The 21,945-nt window shown below is 46.9% G+C and overlaps 1 protein-coding gene across 1 annotated transcript in view; it reads right to left on the bottom strand.

Moving 5' to 3' along the window:
* Positions 1 to 21,945, bottom strand: part of Gli3 (GLI family zinc finger 3) — a 210,414-nt gene that overhangs the window by 1,930 nt on the left and 186,539 nt on the right. Inside the window, exons 10-14 of the mRNA XM_013033005.1 lie at positions 14,232 to 14,381; positions 12,388 to 12,552; positions 8,210 to 8,500; positions 2,718 to 3,045; positions 1 to 461 (exon numbers count right to left, since the gene is read on the bottom strand). Coding sequence (XP_012888459.1) covers positions 1 to 461; positions 2,718 to 3,045; positions 8,210 to 8,500; positions 12,388 to 12,552; positions 14,232 to 14,381 — 1,395 coding nt within the window. The remainder of the gene's footprint in view (positions 462 to 2,717; positions 3,046 to 8,209; positions 8,501 to 12,387; positions 12,553 to 14,231; positions 14,382 to 21,945) is intronic.

Consider the following 21,945-nt stretch of genomic DNA (forward strand, 5'->3'; position numbering starts at 1 on the left):
CCGGCCGTCCCCCAGCAGGGCCAGCCTGGTCTTCAGGCTCAGCCGCTCCATGTGCGGCAGGGGTGTGGGCGGCGGGCCGCCCGTGGCCGCCGCGTACTTGGCCTTGAGACGGTACTGCTGCGCCGGGGTGAGGCTGAGCAGGCTGGGCAGCCCGTCGCCCTGGCTGGCCTCGCTGGACCTCCGCGAGGCATCGGTGGAAATGGGGTCGTAGGAGTCGGCCACGCTGACGTTCTGGGGCCGGGCCTCAGCCTGGGACGCCTCGCTGGAGCGGCGGCTGGAGAAGCAGGGGGAGATGCCCGAGGAGCGGCGGCTGCTCAGGTAGGCCGAGCTGACCGTGCTGGCACTGCTGTCCCTCCTGCTGACCAGGCTCAGCATGGTGAGGTCCACCCCGGAGAGGTCGCTCCGGGCCGGGAGCAGAGTCACCGGCCCGCCCGAAGTGCAGGTGGTACTGGACTGTGTGCCTGCGGGAGGGAGACAAAGGGTGTGACCAGACGATGCCCGACGCCAGGGTGGGAACCATCCGGGCCAAACAGGAGCTTCCTGAACCTCGGGGCTCTCTGGTGCAATGAACGAAGTGGACCCCGGTTTCCTATCTGCCAAGCAACTACTCTAACACTTGAGCTACACCCTCAATTCGTTTAGGTTTTTATTTTGTTTTTCCAAGCAGGGTCTCCCACTAACTTTGTCCACACAGCCTTAGAGGAAGATCCCCTCCCCCCCATCTCCAGGTCCCTAGCAAAGGGCAGTTGGGTGCCAGTGGCTCACACCTGTAATTCTAGCTACTTAGAAGGCTGAGATCTGAGGATGGAAGTTCAAAGCCAGCCCAGGTAGGAAAGTCTGTGAGACTCTTACCTCCAATTAACTACCCAAAAAGCCAAAAGTGGAGCTGTGGCTCAAGGGGTAGAACTCTGGCCTTGAGCACTCAGACCCTGAGTTCAAATCCCAGGACTGGCACGTACACACACATTCAGGGAGAAGGCTACAGATGGATCCCAGGCTCCAATTCAAACAAAGCCAAGCCAGACATTAGTGGCTCACACCTGTAATCCTAGCCGCTGGGGAGGCTGAGATCTGAGGGTCCTGGTTTGAAACCAGCCTGGGCAGACAAATCTGTGAAATTCTTTTCTTCAATTAACTAGCAAAAAGCTAGTGGTTTAAGTGGTAGAGCACCAGCCTTGAGCAGGAAAAGTCGAGCAAGAACATGAGTTCCTGAGTCCAAGTTGAAGTCCCATTAAAGTACAAAAAGAAAGGAAGGTGGGAATGGGGGGAGGGAGAGTGGGAGAGAAAGAGAATGAGAAAAAAGAGACAGAAAGGATGGGAGGAAGGGAAGGAAGGAAAGAAACGAAAGAGGGGAGAGAGTAAGAGAAAAAGAGAGAGAAAGGAAGGAAAGAAGAAAGGAGGGAAGGAAGGAAGGAAGAAAGGAAGGAAGAGGCCAAGCCCAAGGCTTTAGTGTCCAGGGGATGTTCCATTCTATGCTAGGGTTCATTTTGCATCCTTAGCTGCTGGAGAGGAGAGGTGTGCTGCAGGTGCTCCATGCTGGCTCTGAAGCAAGCCCTGACTTGACTTGGGGCTCACCATGGGAAAGGAGGTTTGCTGTCCTGGGTACACATAAAAAGAAGTGGCCCTGGGCGCCGGTTGCTCACGCCTGTGATCCTCGCTACGCAGGAGGCTGAGATCTGAGGATGACGGTTCAAAGCCAGCCCGGGCAGAAAAGTCCGAGAGACTCTTATCTCCAATAAACCGCAAGAAAACCGGAAGTGGTGCTGTGGCTCAAGAGGTACAGTGCTAGCCTTGAGCTGAAGAGCACAGGGACAGTGCCCAGGCCCAGAGTTCAGGCCCCACGACCGACAAAAAAAAAAAAAAAGAAGTGGCTGCTGCCAGGAACCAGTGACTCATTCCTGTCACCTGAACGACCCCAAGGCTGAGAATCAGGAGGACTGCACCCCAAGGCAAGCCCAGGCATACAGGAGAGTCTTCTCAGCTAAGCGCTGGGTATGCTGACATGTGCCTGCCATCCTAGCTACGTGGGGAGGCTGAGATTGAGAAGATTAAGATTCTGTGGCAGCTGGGTAAAAAAAAAAGTCCATGAGACTCCATCTCGATGCAAGAAGTTAGGTGTGTACCTGTCACCCCAGCTACGGCAGGTCGCAAAACATTAGGACCACAGTCCAGGAGAGCCCCCTGGAGGGAGCAAAACCCAATCTCAAAATAGGAGCCATGGGAAAAATAGGGGGGTGGCTGGAAGAGGGGTAGCTTAGTGGAACCGTACCAGCTTAGCAGGCACAAGGCCTAAGTTCAAACCCAAATACTGCCCCAACCCCCTTAAAAAAAATAAAAAAGAGCAGTACCCCTCTCCCTCCAATTGGCCACTAAGCTCTCGGCTTCAGATTTCTGGAACTTAGAGGCTGGTGCTTCCCTAGACTTAGGACTTCTCCATCAGAATGAACCACCCACACGCTAACTTCAGTTATAGTACAATCCCATTATCGCATTCTTTTGGAAACATGAGCCCCAGAAAAGCAATTCATGCAGGCTCAGCATTACTACGAGTGGCTTCAGACCTAATCTTCAGACTGAGCAAGGCCACACCAGAAGGTCCCGGCCCCTCTCACTGACAGCCTCCCAGCCAGGGCCCACTGGCAAGAACAGAGAGTCAACTGGACAGTCACATGGGGGGCGGCGCGGGGTGCAGTGCAGGGTGTACGATGTGAACTCACCATTTCCTGTGAGAGGAGAGACCGCAGGGCCTCTGGGCGGCGGGACGGGGTTCAGTCGTGGAAGCATTCCATTCACTTGCTTCAGCCTTTCTAGTTTTACGTGCTCCATCCATTTGGTCCCTGCTGGGTTTCTCCTGGCTTGCAACGCCAGGGCAGTGGTGGCCGTGGTAATGGTGGCGTCCATGATCGGGGGTTCGTCCAGGTTACTGAGGTCAGCTACACCGCCTCCGTCGGTCAGAGGAAGCTCGAGCCCACTGAGGGGATAGTTGCAGACGGGGGACTGCTGGCTGCTGCATGAAGACTGACCACCAGGGCTTGGCTGAGATGTCTGTTGGGGAGGGACCCAGAGGAAAAGGAACGTTATTAGAAAGAGGAAAAGGAAAGGGAGCCGACCACGAAGGCAGCTGGGGAACATGGAGACCTTCGGGTCACCAGTGAGTTGAATGAGAAAGAGGATGCGGGTGTGCTCTGATGCCAAAATGACGATGGACCACCAGGCTGATGGTGTGGCGTGGTAGGCAGCGGACGGCAGCACATGTTACCCAAGGGGTCGTCAGCATGAGATCTCGAGGCTGGCTCAGCCCATACATGCTTCCTTTCCAACCCCACTGCCAAGGCCTTCTCCTTTAGAGAACTCATTTAGACAACCACAGCCTTGTTTCCTTATCCGTAACATCGGGAACAACTCATGTTAAGGAATCTTGTTGGGAAAATGAAAGGCCCGGAGGGAGGGCACCTGAGTGTAATAAGACCAGAGTAGACTCATCTCCTAAGGTATTAGTCATGGGGTGATTTAGTCTTCGGGGCTTATTTTGTTCAGCTAGAACGTAAATCTGGGACAGACAAGGCCCCTCTAGGCCTTTTGGGTAACAACTCCTTTCTCGGTATCTTCCTCCTACTACGGAAGAGCGTTGATTGGGGCGCTGAAGGATATAGAGTGCTAACCACACCACAGTCAAGGGGACTGCGTGAGAAAACCTGGCAAGAGGAGGCTGAATCCAGGCCTCTGGATCTCCAGCAGGGGAGGGCCTGGAAGGGAAGAGGAAGGGAAGCCTTGCCACCCTGGTGTCTGTGAGCACTGTCCAAGCAGGTCTGCCATGAGCTGGCAGAGAGGCTTTATGCCATCTCAAGTACCAGTGCTGTCCTGGGACGTGAACAGTTGAATCCTCTTCCTAAGGATGAAAAGAGCTGATTCTAAGGGAAGTTCAGTGACTTCCCAAAGATGTGAGTTCACGGTTGAGCCAGCTCTGATCCCTGAGGCTACTGGAGGGTGGACCAGCTTGCCTACAAAACTGGGAATATATATATATATAACGGATGGGAATCTAAAGTTGCCTGTTTCCAGGGTAGAGAACCACACCTCCTCAGCCCAGGGGAAGCATAGGCTCAGCCTCTTTGAGGAAGGAATCGTGCTTTATCTGTGATCACAGCACAGGAATCCAATGAATGAGCTACCAGTTACACGAATGTCATCAGGGAAACCAATCAAAGCAAAGGAAACTGCAGAAAGGCAAGCGTGGGGAGCTGGGCTTAAGTCTGTGCCAGGATTTGCCAGGCCACCAGCTGCTTCCTAGACTTTGCAGAATTTAGGGCGTCTTACACTCTTGGATGGCCAAATCAGAATGTGCGTGTATGTGTGGGTGGGAGGTGGGGGTGAATCTGGGTAAACAAGTATATGTATGCACACACACATGTAGGCAGATGTACAGTTCTATAGAACTTTAAAGGAGGACATGGACATTTAAAATCAGAAAATCACTGCCAAGCACTCAAGACATTTAAAAGGGGGTTAAACCACTTAAACCACAAATGTTATCTCCCTTCCCATACACAAGGAGATGCTTGTGTGGTCTGAGAATGCAGTGACATGAGCCATGGGAGGAAACTCGAAGGCATCTGCTTGACCCAGCCCAGTCTGGTTTATCCTGAAAACCTTGACAAACACAACAATGGATTTCACCCTTGGCCTAACGCTACTTTTTCTACATGCTGGTGGGATTCAACATGTGCTTCCTCGAACACAGCCAACTTACATTCACTACCAAAGACAACAGCACAGACCCACACAGACTAAGGAAGATGTGATATGACAAGAAAGCTGGATGTGAAAATACAAAGAAAATGAGAGAGAGAAACAGAGAGAGAGAGAGAGAGGTGCGTCAAAACCCCCTCACCTTATTACCCACTGTCCTTGGAAAGTAAGAACAGGACACGGAGGGAGCATTAGACGGGGAGATGTTGCAATCATAAGAAAAAAAGAAGAAGAAAGAATTTAATTTATAGCAGGACGACCAAATTAAGGGTAAAAGAAATGCAAATCCTATGATCATTAGTAAATTCCCATGAAGGTATCTATTTATTTTACGTGTGTGTACATCGTGCGCACGTACGCACACGCATGCATGCACGCACACACACACACACACACGTGTGCCCATGAGACTACTGGGGGACCGTGCTGCAGTTATTTTCCTCTGGGATCTCTTCTAGTCCTGTGTTTGTATGATTTGCTTTGTAAAATATTTTATACACGGAGGCAAACAGCTATAGATTTTTATTTTTACTGAATCTTTTTTTTTTTTTTTGCTAGTCCTGGGGCTTGAACTCAGGCCTGAGCACTGTCCCTGAGCTTCTTTTGCTCAAGGCTAGCATGTTACCATTGAGCCACAGCGCCACTTCCAGTTTTTCTGTTTTTGTGGTACTGAGGAATCGAACCCAGGGCTTCATGCATGCTAGGCAAGCACTCTACCACTAAGCCACATTCCCAGCCCTCTACTGAATTTCTTTAGAAGCACTGGGTGCTTGGAAAGAACAGGACAAGTTTTCTTGAGCTGCAGGTGCATGCTACAGGTACAAGAAGCTCCAGAGCTGGGCACTGGTGGCTCATGCCTATAATCCTAGCTACTCAGGAGCTGAGGATTGCGGTTCAGAGTCAGCCCAGGCAGGAACGTCTGTGAGATTCCTTATCACCAATAAACTATTCAGAATAGCTGGAAGTACTGGAGCTCAAGTGGTAGAGCACCAGCCTTGAGCTCAAAGAGGCTTAGGGATAGCACCCAGGCCCTGAGTTCAAGCCCCAGGACCAGGAAAGAAAAGGAATAGGAGGAGGAGGAGGAGGAAGCTCTGTTCTCTTAAAATGTTCCTAGAACAAAATTCAGTGTCAGGACACATGACCCAGTACACTACAGGCCCATTTTCCTAAATACCTGAAGATACACTGCTAGAGGTTCTGTATAGTCATTAAACTGGGACGGGGAGGGGGTCTTTATTTTAGGAAACAGGTATGTGCTCACCTTCAAAAAGATGCATAAAACATGGTTATGAAATGACTAATTAAAAAATGAGAATGATCACAGGGCACCTGTGGCTCATTCCTGTAATCGTAGCTACTCAGAGGCTGTGATCAGAGGATCACCGTTCAAAGCTAGCCTGGGCAGAAAAGTCTCTGTGAGATTCTTATCTCCAATTAACCACTCAAAAAACCAGAAGTGGCACTGTGGCTCAAGTGGTATAGTGCTAGTCTTGAGCATAAAGAGGCTCAGAAACAGTTCCCAGGTCCTGAGGTCAAGTCCTTCACAACTGACCCCCCCCCCAAAAATGTGGCTCAAGTGGTAGAGTGCTAGCCTTGATAAGAAAAGGGATCATACCCAGGCCCTAAGTTCAAGTCCCAAGTTTGGCATGCATGTATACAGATACTGATCAATAGTATTATTTGCTCAATATGTTGTATATTTTAAAAAATATTTAGCTTTATAAAAGCTAAATACATAGCCAGGTGAAGGTGACTCACGCCTGCAAATCTTAGCACTACAAAGCCGAGATCTGGAAGATCATAGTTCAAATTCAGCCTGAGCTTTCTACCCTGAGGCTCTGTCTCCAAATAACAGCTTCAAATTCGAAGAAAGCCAGCTGAGAAGGCTCTGAGTTCAAACTCCACCACCAGTTGTTTTTTTTTAAAGTATGGTTAGCTACACACTGAGAGACAAGGACAGAGCCTGTGAAGCTCCACTTGCCTTCCTTTTAGCTAGACTTAATGTCAAGCGTTCAAAGAAAAACTTCATTAAAATGTAGCTTCCTCTCCTGCTGATGCGAAGGGCACAATTTGCTGGGCACGAATTCAGTGGAATGGTGAATTATGCATAGGTTCATACAAGGCCCTCGGTGTTGAACTGCTCCAAGCTAAAGAAAGTGTTTCCTTAAGCTGAGTGTTCTCATGTGCCCAGAAATCCTTGCCTGCGACTTCCATCTGTTGCATTTCAGGCCCAGGACAGAGCAATGGACTAGACTGAATGCATGCAACGTTCAATCCTTTATACAGGCTGAGTGCCAGTGGCTCACGCCTATAATCGTTGTTATCAGGAGGCTGAGACTAAGAGGATCTTGGTTCTAGACTAGTCAGGCTGGAAAACTCCATAGGACTTCATCTCTGAATAATCATAAAATGCTGGACTGGAGGTGTGTGACTCTCATGGTAAAGCACCTGCTAGGTGCAAGAAAGCCAAACAAGAACTGAAGTGTCTGAGTTCAAGCCCTGGTACCAGTGCATGTGTACAAACACACATACATACATACACACACATCCATTTTATATATACCAAATATATATGATTGAATCTACTAGTATCTATATATATACTAGTATATATATATATGTATATATATATATATATAATTGAATCTACTAGTATCAATATATATACATATATACCAAATATATATGATTGAATCTATTACTATCTGTTCCCTTGTTTTTTTCTTGTTGATCTTTAGGTGTTTTATGAAGCAAAATTACCCAATAAAGTTTGCAAGAATACTTTCAAATCACCTGAAGCCATTCAAAGAATAATGTTGGCCATAAATGCTGAATGTCACTAAACCCTAACAATGTTTATTTGTAAGAAGTTTTCAGACCAGGTGTCAATGGCTCACACCTGTCATCCTAATTATTCAGCAGGCTGAGATCTGAGGATTGCAGTTCAAAGCCAGCCTGGGCAGGAAAGTCTGTGAGACTCTTATCTCCCATTAACTACCACAAGAATAAAAACAAAAACAAAAACCACCTAGAAGTGGCGCTGTGGCTCAAAGTGGTAGAGTACTAGCAGTAAGCAAAAAGGCTCAGGACACCACCCAGGACCTGAGTTCAAGCCCCACAAACAAAGAAGACGGGAAAAGGTATGTTTATAGAAAGACTTGATGCATAATTTTTCAACCCAGTGGCACTCTGAAGAGAGACCATCACATCTTTCTTGTGATCCAGGGTCAGTTTTTACAAGCAGCTAGGAAACTTCTAGTTTCCTTCTTTCCTGATCAGAATTGCTCCAAGCAGAACAGACGTCTCAGCCAAGCTGGGGGTCAAACTTCATGCAACACTGCAGTCTCCCATCCGTGGGCTCAAGCTCACTGTCTTGCCCCTTCACCCCTCCATGACTCGCCCGGCCCTTTCCAATGACCCCCACATGATTCTGGAAAAACCAGGAGAGGGAATGACATACCATGGGCTTCTCAGCTTTGACAGTCTTCACCTGGAGACCCTCTTCCCGCTTTGAGGTAGCGATGCCCAGCTCCGTCTGCTCCCCCAGGGCCCCGGGGGCAGGCCGGCCGGGGGACCTGGCCTGGGAGTGGCTGCCGGGGTCTCTGGGAGGTGGGGGCCGGGGGTGCATGTCCCCACGCTGCTTCTTGGTGACATGAGCCTCAGGGCCATGCACCGTCTTCACATGTTTGCGGAGGGAGCTGGGGTCTGTGTAGCGCTTCGTACATCCTGGGATTTTGCACACGTACGGTTTCTGCCGAATGCCACAAAAATGACACAATAGAGGGTTATAAAGGTATTGTGTCCCAGCCTCATGGTTTTTTGTGGTTTCTTATTACATTTTAATTGTGTGTATGTGTGCTCTCAACCTGGCTTTTTGGCTTAAGGCTGGTGCTCTACCACTTGGGCCAAAGCTCCACTTCCAGCTTTTTTTTTTTTTTTACTGGTCAATTGGAGATAAATGTTTCACAGACTTCCCTGCTATGGCTGGTTTTGAACCATACTCCTCAGATCTCAGGCTCCTGAGTAGCTAGGATGACAGGCCTGAGACACCAGTGCCAGCTCATTTACAGTTTAAATCATTTTAAAGCACCTGTACAACATACAAACACCTTTTGGATGTGGTGGTGGTGATGGGGCGGGGGGAGGATGTAAGTAGTGATTACGGTGATGGTGATGAAGGTGGTGGTGATGACGGTATTGATGACTGTGGTGGTGGGGATGAAGGAACATGTCTTAAAAAGACCCCCATCACCTAATCAGGAGAATACCCCACACCTCACAGGGGAGATCATCAGAAGAGATTTCTTATAGGTGTCTCCCGCTTCTTTGCTTTGAGAAATGTGCTATGCACACATAGGTATAATCAACGGCTGAAAATGGCTTCTGGCCTTTCTCAGGACTACTCAAAATGTGCTTCTCTGGGTGTCTGCCACAGCTCAGTGAGGGAAATGCTCAGGGCTTGGGAAATAAGAAGCCCATCTCTAGCCTTCAAAGCCGTGAAGCCCTACGCCCAGCTGTGGGGGTGGTGGCGGGCTGGAGCCAGGACTCTGCCCTCAGCCACCTTGTCTTGTCAGATCCACTCAGGACTTCCTGATTGTCTTCTACCTGCACCCACCCTGTGCCCAGCTAACCATGCAGCTGAGACATGGAACTGCTGGCCTGCATAATGACTTATCATTCACATTAATGATGTTGTCCTCAAACAAAGCCTTCTTGGGTCCTTGCATGAGAGAAACTGGCCCTTTCTTTCTGAGGAACCGACAGTAGATGCAAAGTATTAAAAACGAATCAGAACTGCACTGTGCGATTCTGGTGAGGTGATAGATATTACAAGGTATTTAAAGGGCGTAGAAGGCTGTATTAACTATTACACCGTTTTAAATAAGGGACCTGAGCAAGCTTGGATTTGGGTGTACCTGGGGGCCCTGGAAACAGCCTCATGAGCATGCCACGTGATGCTCGCATGTGCTAAAGACCAGCTAGTTCTCAGGGAAGCAATGGCCATAATGCATCCATTACATCCAATGGAATCTATGTCTAAAAACTGCTTTCAGTGTTCTGACTTTGGCTCTGTGCACAACCTGGCACAATGAAATGTCCTAATGCAGAAAAGCCAAGGCGGTGAAAATTATCCTGAAGAGACTTCACCTCCAAACTTGAGATTCCTTTGTAGAAGAACTGATTCCCATTAACTCTAAATTACGGCCACTCAGGAGTGAGTGTCATTCACTATATATGTACAGATCCATATGCCAGGAAATGAGGGCCCAATCCTAGGCATTAGGGACTGAAGAATGGCTAGCAGTTACTGTCATTACCTTTCAGTGTTCTGACTCTGGCTCTGTGCTTGCTCAGGGCCTTAGATGGAATGGGGAGAGAGAGGGACCCCAAGCAGGGCCAGGTGGCCACATGCTGGTTTTCTTTTCTGTGAGGCTGGTGTCGGTCCTAGGGCTGGAGCTTGAAACCTGAGCTTTTTCCTGTAGTTTTGCTTATTCAACTCAAGGCTGGCACTCTACCACTTGAGCCACAGCTCCACTTCCACTTTTTGGTGGTTAATTGGAGATAAGAGTCTCAAGGACTTTTCTGCCAGGGCTAGCTTCAAACCACGAACCTCAGATCTCAGGTCCTTGTGTAGCTAAGACTACAGGTGTGAGCTACCAGTGCCCGGCTCATTACTTCCTCAGAGCTGTGCAATCATTCCTGTTCTCACCTGCACATTGTTACAATCTCCATCAGCAGTCACCCTGTTCTCTCTGCTTCCAGATGCTAGCAAAGGCTAGTAAGCCTTCTGTCTCTGTAGATTTGTTTTCTTTATGACAACTTAGTATTTTGTACAAAACGAGTGTAACAGCTATTGCACATTCATTTTTGAAGAACACAAAACGAAATCAGAATGTATCCTCTTGTCTAAAGTGTTTTCATACAGCTGGTCAATATTAAGCAATACAGGACACGTCCTTCCGTAATCCAACATAACCTTTTCAAAGAGCAGCTGCTGCATGTGGTATGCAGGAGCTTTTTGGGAAGTGTGGTTAATCCTGTTCAAAGTGTTTTTGTTGTTGTTTTTTTTTGTGGTGCCTGTACCCGAACTTGAACACTCATGGTCTAGACACTATTCCTTAGGATTTTTGGAGATTTTAAAATTTTTTTGTTCAAGGATGGTGCTTTATCACTTGAGCCACACCTCCACTTCTGCTATTTTTGTTAATAAGTCTCCCAGACTTTTTTGTTGCTATTGTTTTTGCCTGGACTGGCCTTGTACAGTGAGTCTCAAACAGATCTCTCTCTTGAGTAGCTGGGATTATAAGCGTGAGCCCTAGGCACTCAGCTAGAAGTGGTTTTTGCCCTAAAACAGTTGAGCAAGAAGAAAATTTAGCAAAGCTCTTGAAGCCAGATGCTCCCTGGGGAGCATGGCTTGTTTGGTTTCTTCCAGATGCTCTCTCCCCCCTCAACCCCCGAAAATCTGCAAGCTCACGATGGATTGAGATCATAAGAGCCACACCCAGGTCTGTGTACAAACCACTCCTTGCCTAAAGCATTGCAAGCAAAATGATGATACTCTTCCTGGGGTTGGACTATGTGTTATGCCAAAAGATTCTAAATAGTGACCCCAAAGGCAGGGAGCCTTATTCCCACATTTCTCCCTTCAGTCAAGAGGTTGACAGAGGAGCTAGCATTTTAGCTACATCTCCATAGAGATGCTGGAGGTCTACAGTCAGAAAAGCACAACAATACTTAAGCAATATGGATCTGGGATCATTGTCATTCTTGACTTCCACAAGCTGAGAGAGAGGAGCCAAATGAAAATATCAGCCATACCACACAAACCATCCACTACCCACTATATTTTACCTGAAGTCACTGGGCTTCTGAGAATCACTTCCATGCTGATAGAAGCTATCAGCATTTAGAATGTCTGCCCTCTTATTTGTTAAACCACTGCTGGTTGTTCTGCAAAAGTGTGCTCTTAAATACAGTGTATTTGAAAATATCATGTAGAGAACGCAGTAAAAAGTGCTTTGTATAAGCTGGGTACCAGTGACTCACACCTATCAGCTCAGGAGGCTGAGATCTGAAGACTTCAGTTCAAAGCCAGTGAAAGCATGAAAGTCTGTGAGACTCTTATCTCCAATTAACCAGCAAAAAAGACCAGAAATGGAGCTGTGTGTGGCTCAAATGGTGGAGCACCATCCTAACTGGGAAAGCTAAGTAAAAGCACAAGATCCTAAGTTCAAGTCCAAGTATCAGCACATAAAGATAGTGTTACTTTAGCAGTGTATGTCCGCCTGTGAAGATGTCGTTTCTGAACTGATGAGCTCAGAGGCTCATCATTTGTTTGCAGTGATTCCTATTAATCTGGACAGAGCAAGTGACCAAAATCCAAGCATTCCTACTGTCTGACCACTAGGTGGCAGTATCAAGTAATGGGAAACTAAGTTCACCAGGAGTTTCTGAAATTCCCTTTTCATCTGATTTATCTTAATGGGGCTCGGTTTTCAGCCTTATTTTTGAGGTAGCCGCCTGAGAGCCCATTGAGGCTGGAAACAGCCAAGAGAAAAGCAAACAGAACAGGCCTGTGGTCCCAAACTCCCATGAAGGCTTTGGCCCATTTGCTCTGGGCCCACGGAGATGGCTTACCTCATTGGAATGTGTTCTGTTCTGGTGCTTGGCTCGGTCAGAGGCATTGGAGAAAGCTTTATTGCAGCCTTCGTGTTCGCAGACATACGGTTTCTCTCCAGTGTGAGATCTCAAGTGTGTTTTCAAGTTTTCTAGTCTCGAGTAGGCCTTTGTGCAACCTTCAAACTAAGAGCAACAGGTAAATAAATCTGTATTACAGCCACACAATTACAACTTGCAGCTGAGGCCTTCAGGCCCTGCCCTCCTCCTTCTCAACGTGGACAAAAACCTGACTTTCCAAGGGTCAGAAGCTTTTCAAAACCATAGAACAAAAAAGCTCCGCTACACTTTGCAAGAATGGGGATTTGGATAGGGGGCTCCAGGCAGTTCAAGAAAAAGTGTTTTCAGTGCTTTTCAAAGTCTGGAAGGCTCGATGGTTTTTTAAAATAAATAAATACATAACATCTACCCCCCTGGTGTGGACAATGGGTTTCATTATCTGCTCCTTCATCTTCTCCAATTGCTACTCATTTCAGATTTAGCGCCAAGTTCATTCATTCAGCTTTGTGTCCCTACAAAGCCAGGAAACTGATCACATTTGTAAAGGGCGTGTAAGATGGAAAGCACCGGGGCTGAGCGTTACCCAGGGCCTGACCCAGGGCCTTGCCAGTACCTCATACCCTGGTGGGAGAAAGCTCAGCCTCAGGCAGTCCCAGCCCATTTCTCCCTCCTCAGATCTCCCAATTTGCCCTAGGCACTGAGGAGAGGAGCAAGAAAAACTCTAAAACTATGCCAGGCTCAGAAAGCATCAGATTTGAGAACATTTCAGATGTGGTGGTTTTTTGATTAAAGTATGGTATATATACGTAGGGGAAAATTGCAATGGTGTAACTCCTACAAACAACGAACTTCAGGTTTAACAAAATGAATACCAGGATGCTGGAACTTGTGGTAGTAGGAGGCTAATGGGAGAGAGGAAGGGGGGATGAATACAGTCATAATTTTCAATTTATATGCATGAAAATGGAACCAGGGGTTTTGAAGGGGTGGAAGGGGTTAGAGGAGATGCGGGAGGGGAGGGAAGAGGTGACATTGCTCAAGATGTATCATACTCATAATTTGACTTGTTGAATTCAATCTCCTTTGTACAACTACTTAAAGACAATCTTTAAAATTTAGGTGACCCTCCCCCACGGTATAACCCCTGCTTTCACTGTATTTGATGTTGGCATAATATGTGGAGGGGAAGGGAAAAAACAAATTGTTTAAATAGGGATACAGCTGGACTCATTGCAACAATGGGATGTACAAATCCTTATGTCGAAAAACGAACCTAACAACTTTGGTGGGGGTGGAAGAGGGTAGGGGGGGCGGGGGGGCATATGGGAAGGGATGGGAAGGGAAAACAAAGGAGGAGGCAACAATGTTTGATAAGAAATGTACTTGTTATCTTGCCCATGTAATTGTAATCCCTCTGTATGGTATTTTCACAATAAAAAAAATTAGGTGAATAATTAGATTGCTGTTTAAAAAAAAACAGTACACTAGGGATGCTCAGTTTTTTCAGGGATTAACTTTTTAAAAAGTCAACTGAAGGTGAAGGCGGAGGCTTACACTTCTTTCAGGTTCTGAGTCCCCATACACAATGAGCTGTGGGCTGGGGTTAGCCTGCAGGGTGAGCTCCATCCCGAGGTCACTGGCCTTCCGCCAGCTCGACATTCTACTAGCTGCCCTGTCCAGCCAGGCAGCTCAAAAAGCAGGCATTTATCCCCAGGTAATACTCCATTTCTCCCAACTACACCTGCCCTTTGCTGCACACAACTCAGACAGGATGAGGAAGGTAGGCCTCGAACCCGTGTACTCACAGTGCATTTGTGAGGCTTCTCTCCCGTGTGTCTTCTCATATGTACGACCAACATGTACTGGGCTTTGAAGGGCTTCTGCTCCCTGGAGCAATCAAGCCAGCGACATACAAACTCCTTCTTCTCCCCATGAATGTGGTCATTATTGATATGCTAGGGTTAGGGGAAGAGAGAAAAACAGAAATGTATTACTCTCCTGCCAAGGCAACAGAGCAGACCTCAAAATGTGCTCTGCTCCTAAAGACTACAAGAAGAACCTCACCAAATCCCAGGGTTTCAAAAACTCCACCCAGTCGGTTTCATAGGTAGCAGAAACACTAATGCACCACATGTTCCTAGATAAGAGGGATTTATTGGATGGAAACCTGGAGACCCAGTTCAAGTCCTAGTCCAGATTTTGTGACAAGCCTTGTCCACATCTCTGTTATTTTTCAGCTTCCAAAGGAGCATTAAGATCAGAGAACTATAGACATGTTCTCTACCACTTCAGCAGGGGGACATGCATGCACACAGATGCTTGTATAATTCCAAAACAAGGAGCAAGTGAAGCAAATGCACTTGGCAGGCTAACCTTGCATTCAAGTTCACTGCAGGTTTCTTCTTCAGTAAGAATTTACAACCCAGGGTCCACTGGCTCACACCTGTAATCCTAGCTACTCAGGTGGCTGAAAGCTGAGGATCAGTTTGAAAGCAGCCCAGCAAAAAAGTCCATGAGATTCTTATTTCCAATTAACCACCAAAAAAAACTGCAAGCAGAGCTAGGACTCAAGTGGTACATTGAGCAAAAAAGCCAAAATACAATGTCCAGGTCTTAAGTTCAAGCCCCAAGACAGAAAGACAGACAGGCAGACACATAGGCATATACATACTATAGACAGGTGGGAGCAAATAATTTAGTCTCTCAGTGCCTTGTTTTTCTTCATATGAAAAAATTAAAAGGAATGGACTGTCTACCTTCTAAGATTGTTTCCAGCTTTAAAAATGCTACTAATTTGAGTGTAAAAAATGAAAGTGGTGGTGGCTCACGCCTGTAATCCTAGTTACTCAGGAGGCTGAGAACTGAAGACCATGGTTTAAAGCCAGCATAAGCAGTAAAGTCTATGTGACCCTTATCTCCAGTAAAAGGCCAGAAGTGAAGCTGTGACTCAAATGGTAGAGTACTAGGCTTGAGGACAACAAGCTCTGAGACTGACAGCATTCAGGCCCCAAGTTCAAGCCCCAGGGAGACACACACACACACACACACACACACACACACACACACACACACACACGGTAAAGCTGGGCACTAATAGCTTACACTTCTAATCCTAGCTACTCAAGAAGATGAGACCTGAGGTTGATGGTTTGAAGCCAGCATAGGCAGGAACGTCCATGAGACTCTTATCCCCAATTAACCATCAAAAAGCTGGAAGTAAAGCTGTGGCTCAAGTGGTAGAGTGCCAGCCTTAAGTGAAAAAGTGAAGCAAGATTATAAGACCTTGAGTTCAAGCCTCAGGTGGGGGTTGGGGCCCCTGAATCCCTCATACACTCAAGATTGGGAAATCACTTCCTACATGACTGAGACAGGAAAGAGGGGCTAGGGTAGGGCAGAATGAGCAGAGGGGCCTAACTGGAGAATCCTAGCTTATTTATCTTCTCTCATTATCCCACATTTGATGTGCAGCCTTCATTCAGGCTACTAGAAACACTTTCTCAGACGTACACCGAAAGATGTCCCCTTAAACACCATCCAATAATTAAAAGTTCCCTTGGGCTGCATGCATTCTGTAATAGTAACATGGATCATCACTTGACAGTCTAATAGGCCAGCTGCTAGGCCAAGCAAGCTCTCCAGGAACACCAGGGTAAAACTCAGCCATTACACGCTGCCTTTCCCCCGTTAATCCACTAGGTGGAGCAAAGCAGTTGCTTTAGGGAACAAAAAGTTTACCAGAAATTAACAAACTTTTTCCATGCAGCTTCTGGAACTTTGAAGAAGGTAAAGGCAGAGAAGAGGAATCATTATTCTTGCCCCCTGCTCCGCCACAGCTCTATGAGGAGAGACCAGCTGCAGTGTCACAGCACACAGGGCAACCACCAGGCCCCTGGGGTCCTGAGAATGATAAGGACTACTCCCACACGCATCTCCACACAGCCACCTCATGGCCAGCAAATGAAGGGTTCAAAGCCAACTGTCCCTGAGTCAGAGTCAATGATACGCAATGCCCCATCAATGCACAAAGAGAACAGCAGGGTAGAACAGGTCTTCATTTTCTGCTTTCAGAACCATCCTCACAGCCTGTACATAGCCTGTTACCTAGTGTTGTACCAGATAGGTGTTGGGGGCTCAGCCTTAAGTCCAAGGCCACTCCCCCTAAACTGCTCATGGTTCCTTTATCCATGTTACTGGAAGTAAATCAATCGGATCCTTAAAATAAAACATAGAATGGAAAAGGAGGGAGGAAGGGAAGAAAGGAGGAATACAGGGAAAAGGTAAAAGAGGGGAAGTGAGAGAGAGAGAGAGAGAGAAGGGAAGGAAGGAGGGAGGGAGGGAAGAGGGAAGGAAGAAGGAAAGGAAGGAGTCAGGAAGAGAAAGGGAGGAAAAAAGGAAGGGAGGAAGGATAGAAGAAAGAAAGTCAGGCCAGCAGGCAGAGAAAAACCAAGGCAATTATGCAAGAGGAAGGAAAGAAAAAATGGGCAGCTAGATTATAAATGGTGCCAAGGAAAACACCTTGAAGATAAGGAGGGTCATGTTTTCTGCAGGTACTTAGTAAATATTTGCTGAACATTTGATGCAATAAAGTGCATTTTTATTGGAAAAAAGAAATTACATTCTATGTTATTATCCTAATGCAACTGTATTTTATTTGGTGTTTTAGCAATAGGAATTTAATATAACTAGTTGGGGGAACCAATGGCTCACACCTGTAATTCTAGCTACTCAGGAGGTGGAGATCTGAGGATTTCAGTTCAAAGCCAGCAGGTGCAGAAGAAGAGTTCATGACACTCTTATCTCCAATTAACCAGCAAAATACCCTAAGTAGAAGTGTGGCATAAGGGGTAGAGTGCCAAACCTTGAGCAAATAAAGCTAAGGGACAGTGCCCAGACCCTGAGTTCAAGCCTCAATACTGGTAGAAAGAAAAAAAGTAAACAAAATAGTTTCAGATAAAGTATTTCATTCTTCGAAAATAAAAATACTCTCAAGATATCAAAAAGATTTGAATAATATCCAAACCTGACCCCTTTTCATATGTGGGACAGAAAGAAGTCAATGAATCCAACACTACTTTCCTCTCTTACTTATGAAGATCTACTGAGAGACACTTACGCCAGGCCCCAAGCGGAGGATGGAACAGACAATTCCTGCAGTGAGAAATTGCTAGCTGCTGTAGGCAAACAGGCAATGACTTAAATTACCACACAATTATAGCTGGGACAGTGTGGTGAAAGAAAATAATGGGTTTTATAAAAACATGGAGCAGGAGTCCTGGGTCAGGACCAGTGCTGGGAGTGAGGGTTAGTTTTTCCAACAGGACCAGAAGATAAATGAAGATCCACCTGCTACTTGTGGGAAGATGGGGAAGAGAAAGGCGGATGCTTTTGTAGGCAGGTGACACAGAGTCACCTGTGGGGAGCCAGAGCTTGGTGCTTCTGAGGGTCTGGGGGAGGCGGCTGTCCAGCAGAGAGGATAGCCCCGGATCTACCACTGACCTTTCCCTCGGTCCATGACACCAAGAGGGCAGACCAGCAGGGCCAGCGGGCCAGGGTCCACCTGCATGGCATGGCAGTGTCCACAGCAGTGTGGCTGGGTGGGAACAAAGGACAGCACCCACACATCCCAGGAGATACGGCCCTGCGTCTGCTCCCTGGGACAGCCACATCCAGAGATCTGGAGATTCTCAGGGAGCGGAAGCACTGACTGTGGGAAGTGAGCACAGCAGCCGGAGCTGGGAGAGACTCACCTCTGTCCCTGTACTGGCTGGCACTGGAGTCACTGGACTCTAGATCTAGGTAGGGCAGAGAGGACACCTCGACTCTGGCTCCTTCAGGGGAGGTGACAGGAAGGGACCAGCCTGCCAATGCCATTGCAGGGGGCCGGGGGGGGAGGGGAGGGAGTGATCTTTCTATGAACCAGGTACTTGGGGACTAGAGCAATCCAAGGGTGGCTGCGAGGGCGTCCCCAGCTACTGCAAAGAACTACGGACTCACTGGGCCCTGGTGGCTCACACCTGTGACTCTAGCTACTCACGAGGATGAGCTCTGAGGTTCACAGTTTGAAGCCAGCCTGGGAAGGAAAGTCTGTAAGAGTCTTATCTCTGATTAACCAGCAAAATACCAGAAGCAGAGCTGTGGCTCAAGTGGTAGAGCACCAATCTTGAGGAAAAAAAGCTTAGGCCCTGAGTTCAAGTCCTAACCCAACCCCCCCCACACACACACAGAGCTGAGGACACCTCCTTCTGATTATCTATACAGTCAAAAAGGAATTTTAAGCTTAAAATACTTTCAAGAACTAGATTTTCAGTGAAATTAAAATTCTTAAGGAATCCTCGGCTTCTCTCATGCATGTTCTAAACATTTACTGTCCTTTAAAAAATTGCACTGAACATTAAGGGAGCTGGGGGGAGGGGCAGCCTGGGGGAGGGCAGCCTGGGAGAGGGGCAGCCTGGGGGGAGGGGGAGCCCGAGGTGGGATCCCAGGCCACTTTCTGATGAGTATTATGATGGTTCATCTCTCTGAGCTTTCATTTTCTCATAAGTAAAATTATGAATCTAAAGTAAAATCAAGGGTAAGCTATCTTTTTCTGCAGGAAATGCATAAATATTTAGATTTCATGGTTTAAAAAAATCTCTGCAGAGAATATATAGAATTATGAGAAAATGTTAGATCATGAGTTATTCTGAAGACATCTTTTCAGTCAGTTAACAGCTTCAAGATGATTCTCAGCTCTACATAAAGATGGGGGGAGGGGGCTGGGAAGGTGGCTCAGTGGTAGAGTGCTTGCCTCGCATGCATGAAGCCCCAGGTTTGATTCCTCAGTACCAAATAAACAGAAAAAGTCAGAAGTGGGACTGTCGCTCAAGTAGTAGAATGCTAGCTTTGAGCACAGAGAGGCTCAGGGACAACACCCAAGCCCTGAGTTCAAGCCTCAGGGCTGGCAAAAGAAAGAAAAAGAAAAAAGGACTCAGGGCTTGGAGGTGTGTGGCTCATGAGTGAAAGCATCTCAGGTAATGAGTTCAAGTCCTAGTCTTAGACTTAAAAAAAAAAAAAGACTGGGCTAATACAGGCTGTAGAATCTGCTCATCCCCAAAGAAGACTCCTAAGTTTTCTTCTTATGTGGTGCTGAGGAATCGAACCCAGGGCCTCGAGCATGCAAGGCAAGTGCTCTACCACTGAGCCACCTTCCCAGCCCCATAAGTTTTCTTCTTGCTTTAACAATTGTCAGGTTTGTTTCTCAGATGTCAGCCTGAACATGTAACATGTATGCATGTAGTAATGCCAGAGAATGCACTAAAAAAATCAGAATTCTAGACCGATAAAAGTGACACCAACACAGGAAAGAGTTATTAGCCTGGACACACCTCTCCATCTGAATGAACCGTTGTTCTAGAATTAGGTAAAAATATCCATGTTGTTTCTCACCTGAATCCCAGGTAGCTAAGAGGAATACTCACTCAACAAACCCCAGTGAGCATGACCGCCTAAAATCCAACTGATATGCGTTTATTTGTGGTTTCATTGGAAATCTGACTTTATAATGGTGGCGTTAATCAAATATATAAATAATTGAATTGGAGGGAAAATAAGGCATGATTAAATTCTAAACAAATCCAACACAAAGACATGCGATTTGCCAGAGGCCCAAGAGTCAGAAAGAGATAAATGATGCAAATTACAATGTTGGATGCCAATTGCACGACGATTCCGTCCGAGCAGCGAAGGTGCCTCTGTATTTCAGATTTCTCTTTGGGATGTCCAGCCCTGATTGTCAATGGAGGAGGTCTGGAGTGGAGTAGGCAAAGGCAATGCGAAGCTTTTCTTTCTCTGGCAGCAGAATGGAAGCCTACAATGGCCTTCACTGAGCTAATCAGGGCTCTTTCTTCTTGTGCTGTTATTTCTCCCCCCATGAGCTCAGTGCGGGCAGTTTTCCTAACCCTTCAAATGAAACGCACGCATGGGGCCCAGCGAGGCTCAATGCTCACGGGGCTCTAAATAAAGCAGCTATTCAAGCAGTTCATGAGGCTTGAGGGTACTTCTGCAAGCTTCCCACCTCCCTTTCTCTTGGCTAGACTCTGACTCCCACTGAGTCAGCCCCGGCGTTCTAAGATGGCTAAGTGGCTTCCATCCAGGTGACTGCTACCAGTTGGGGCTCAGCTCAGACCTGTGCGGGAGATCTGCACATCCGCATCCTGACTCCGCCGGAGCGGGAGAAGGGGGGCCATTGTCAAACCCACGGACAAACTAGAGGTCCTCCAAAGTCCGTTCAGTCTTCGTCAGCCTCATCCCAACATCAAGACAGTAGATGTCTTCCTGTTCTCACAGGAAGCACACCAGTAAGCACACAAAAACAGTCAAGGGCCAAGGCATCGTGGCTCATGTCTGGAATACTAGCTTCTCAGGAGGCTAAGATCTGGAGATCATCATGGTTCAGAGACAACCCAAGCAAACAAATCCGAGACTCCTATCTCTAGCTAACCAGCAAAAAAGCCAGAAGTAGAGGAGTCAATCAAATGGCAGAATGCCATCTTGGAGTGAAAAGCCAAGCAAGAGTGCAAGGCCCTGAGTTCAGCCCCAGTACCAGCACAAGCAAACACTTTTAAGAAAGTGACACTGTACTCCGGGCTGCGTTCACCGGTCACCTCACCCAGTCCCTGGCAGAAGACTGAGGATGTGCTGATCCCTTGGGTTTAGGCCTTAGCAACATTTCTGAGTATCTGATAGGCTGACACATGCCACCAGTGGATAAAATGGTCAGATTGTTAAGTAAGAAAGCAATGAAACAGGATTGTTTCCTTCTGAGAATGGCAAGCTAAATTCTTCGCGTGTTGTAAATCCCAGGCCCTGTCTCCAGGCTAGCTTATAATATAATGGGGGGCTAAGGGGAAATAGATGCCAGCTATAGGACACAGTCACTGGCTCTACAAAGGGTCCCAGGGAGAGAAGATGGCAAAGTCTTCTATATGGGCATGAGATGAGATACGAGGAAGCAAACAATTTTGAGAAAATTCCAATTTCAATGTGTTTCCTGGCTTTGTCAACCTACTATATCTCCTTACTGAGAAGTCCAGAGATACAGGGGGAAGAGAATGGGAAAAGTGATTTAGAATCTATTAACATTTAATGTACATTAAAACTGATTTGGAACAGAGATTGAGATGTTTTACCCAAAACTGTCTGAGAGACAGAGAGACAGAGAGCAGACAGAAACACAGAAATAGAGAGAGAAAAGATATCATTCCTTACTTTACATCTCAAAACAGGCTTATTCTTGCATGTGCTGTGCATTATTTGATAAAAACAACATTTCTGGAAAGTTTTACAACAGTCATGACATGTGTTATATTTAGGGACACATTGTGATTAAATTCCCGAAGGCTTCCCTCCCTCAGCAAAACTAGAAAATAAATAAATAAATAAAAATAAACAAATAGGCACGAACCACAGACGATCAGGTGGAAATAGGCCTTCTATCTCAATATGCACTTTAATTTTAGATAAATAAAATAATTTAAATTG

This window comes from Dipodomys ordii, unplaced genomic scaffold (assembly GCF_000151885.1).
Source record: "Dipodomys ordii isolate 6190 unplaced genomic scaffold, Dord_2.0 Scaffold161, whole genome shotgun sequence".
NCBI lineage: Eukaryota > Metazoa > Chordata > Mammalia > Rodentia > Heteromyidae > Dipodomys > Dipodomys ordii.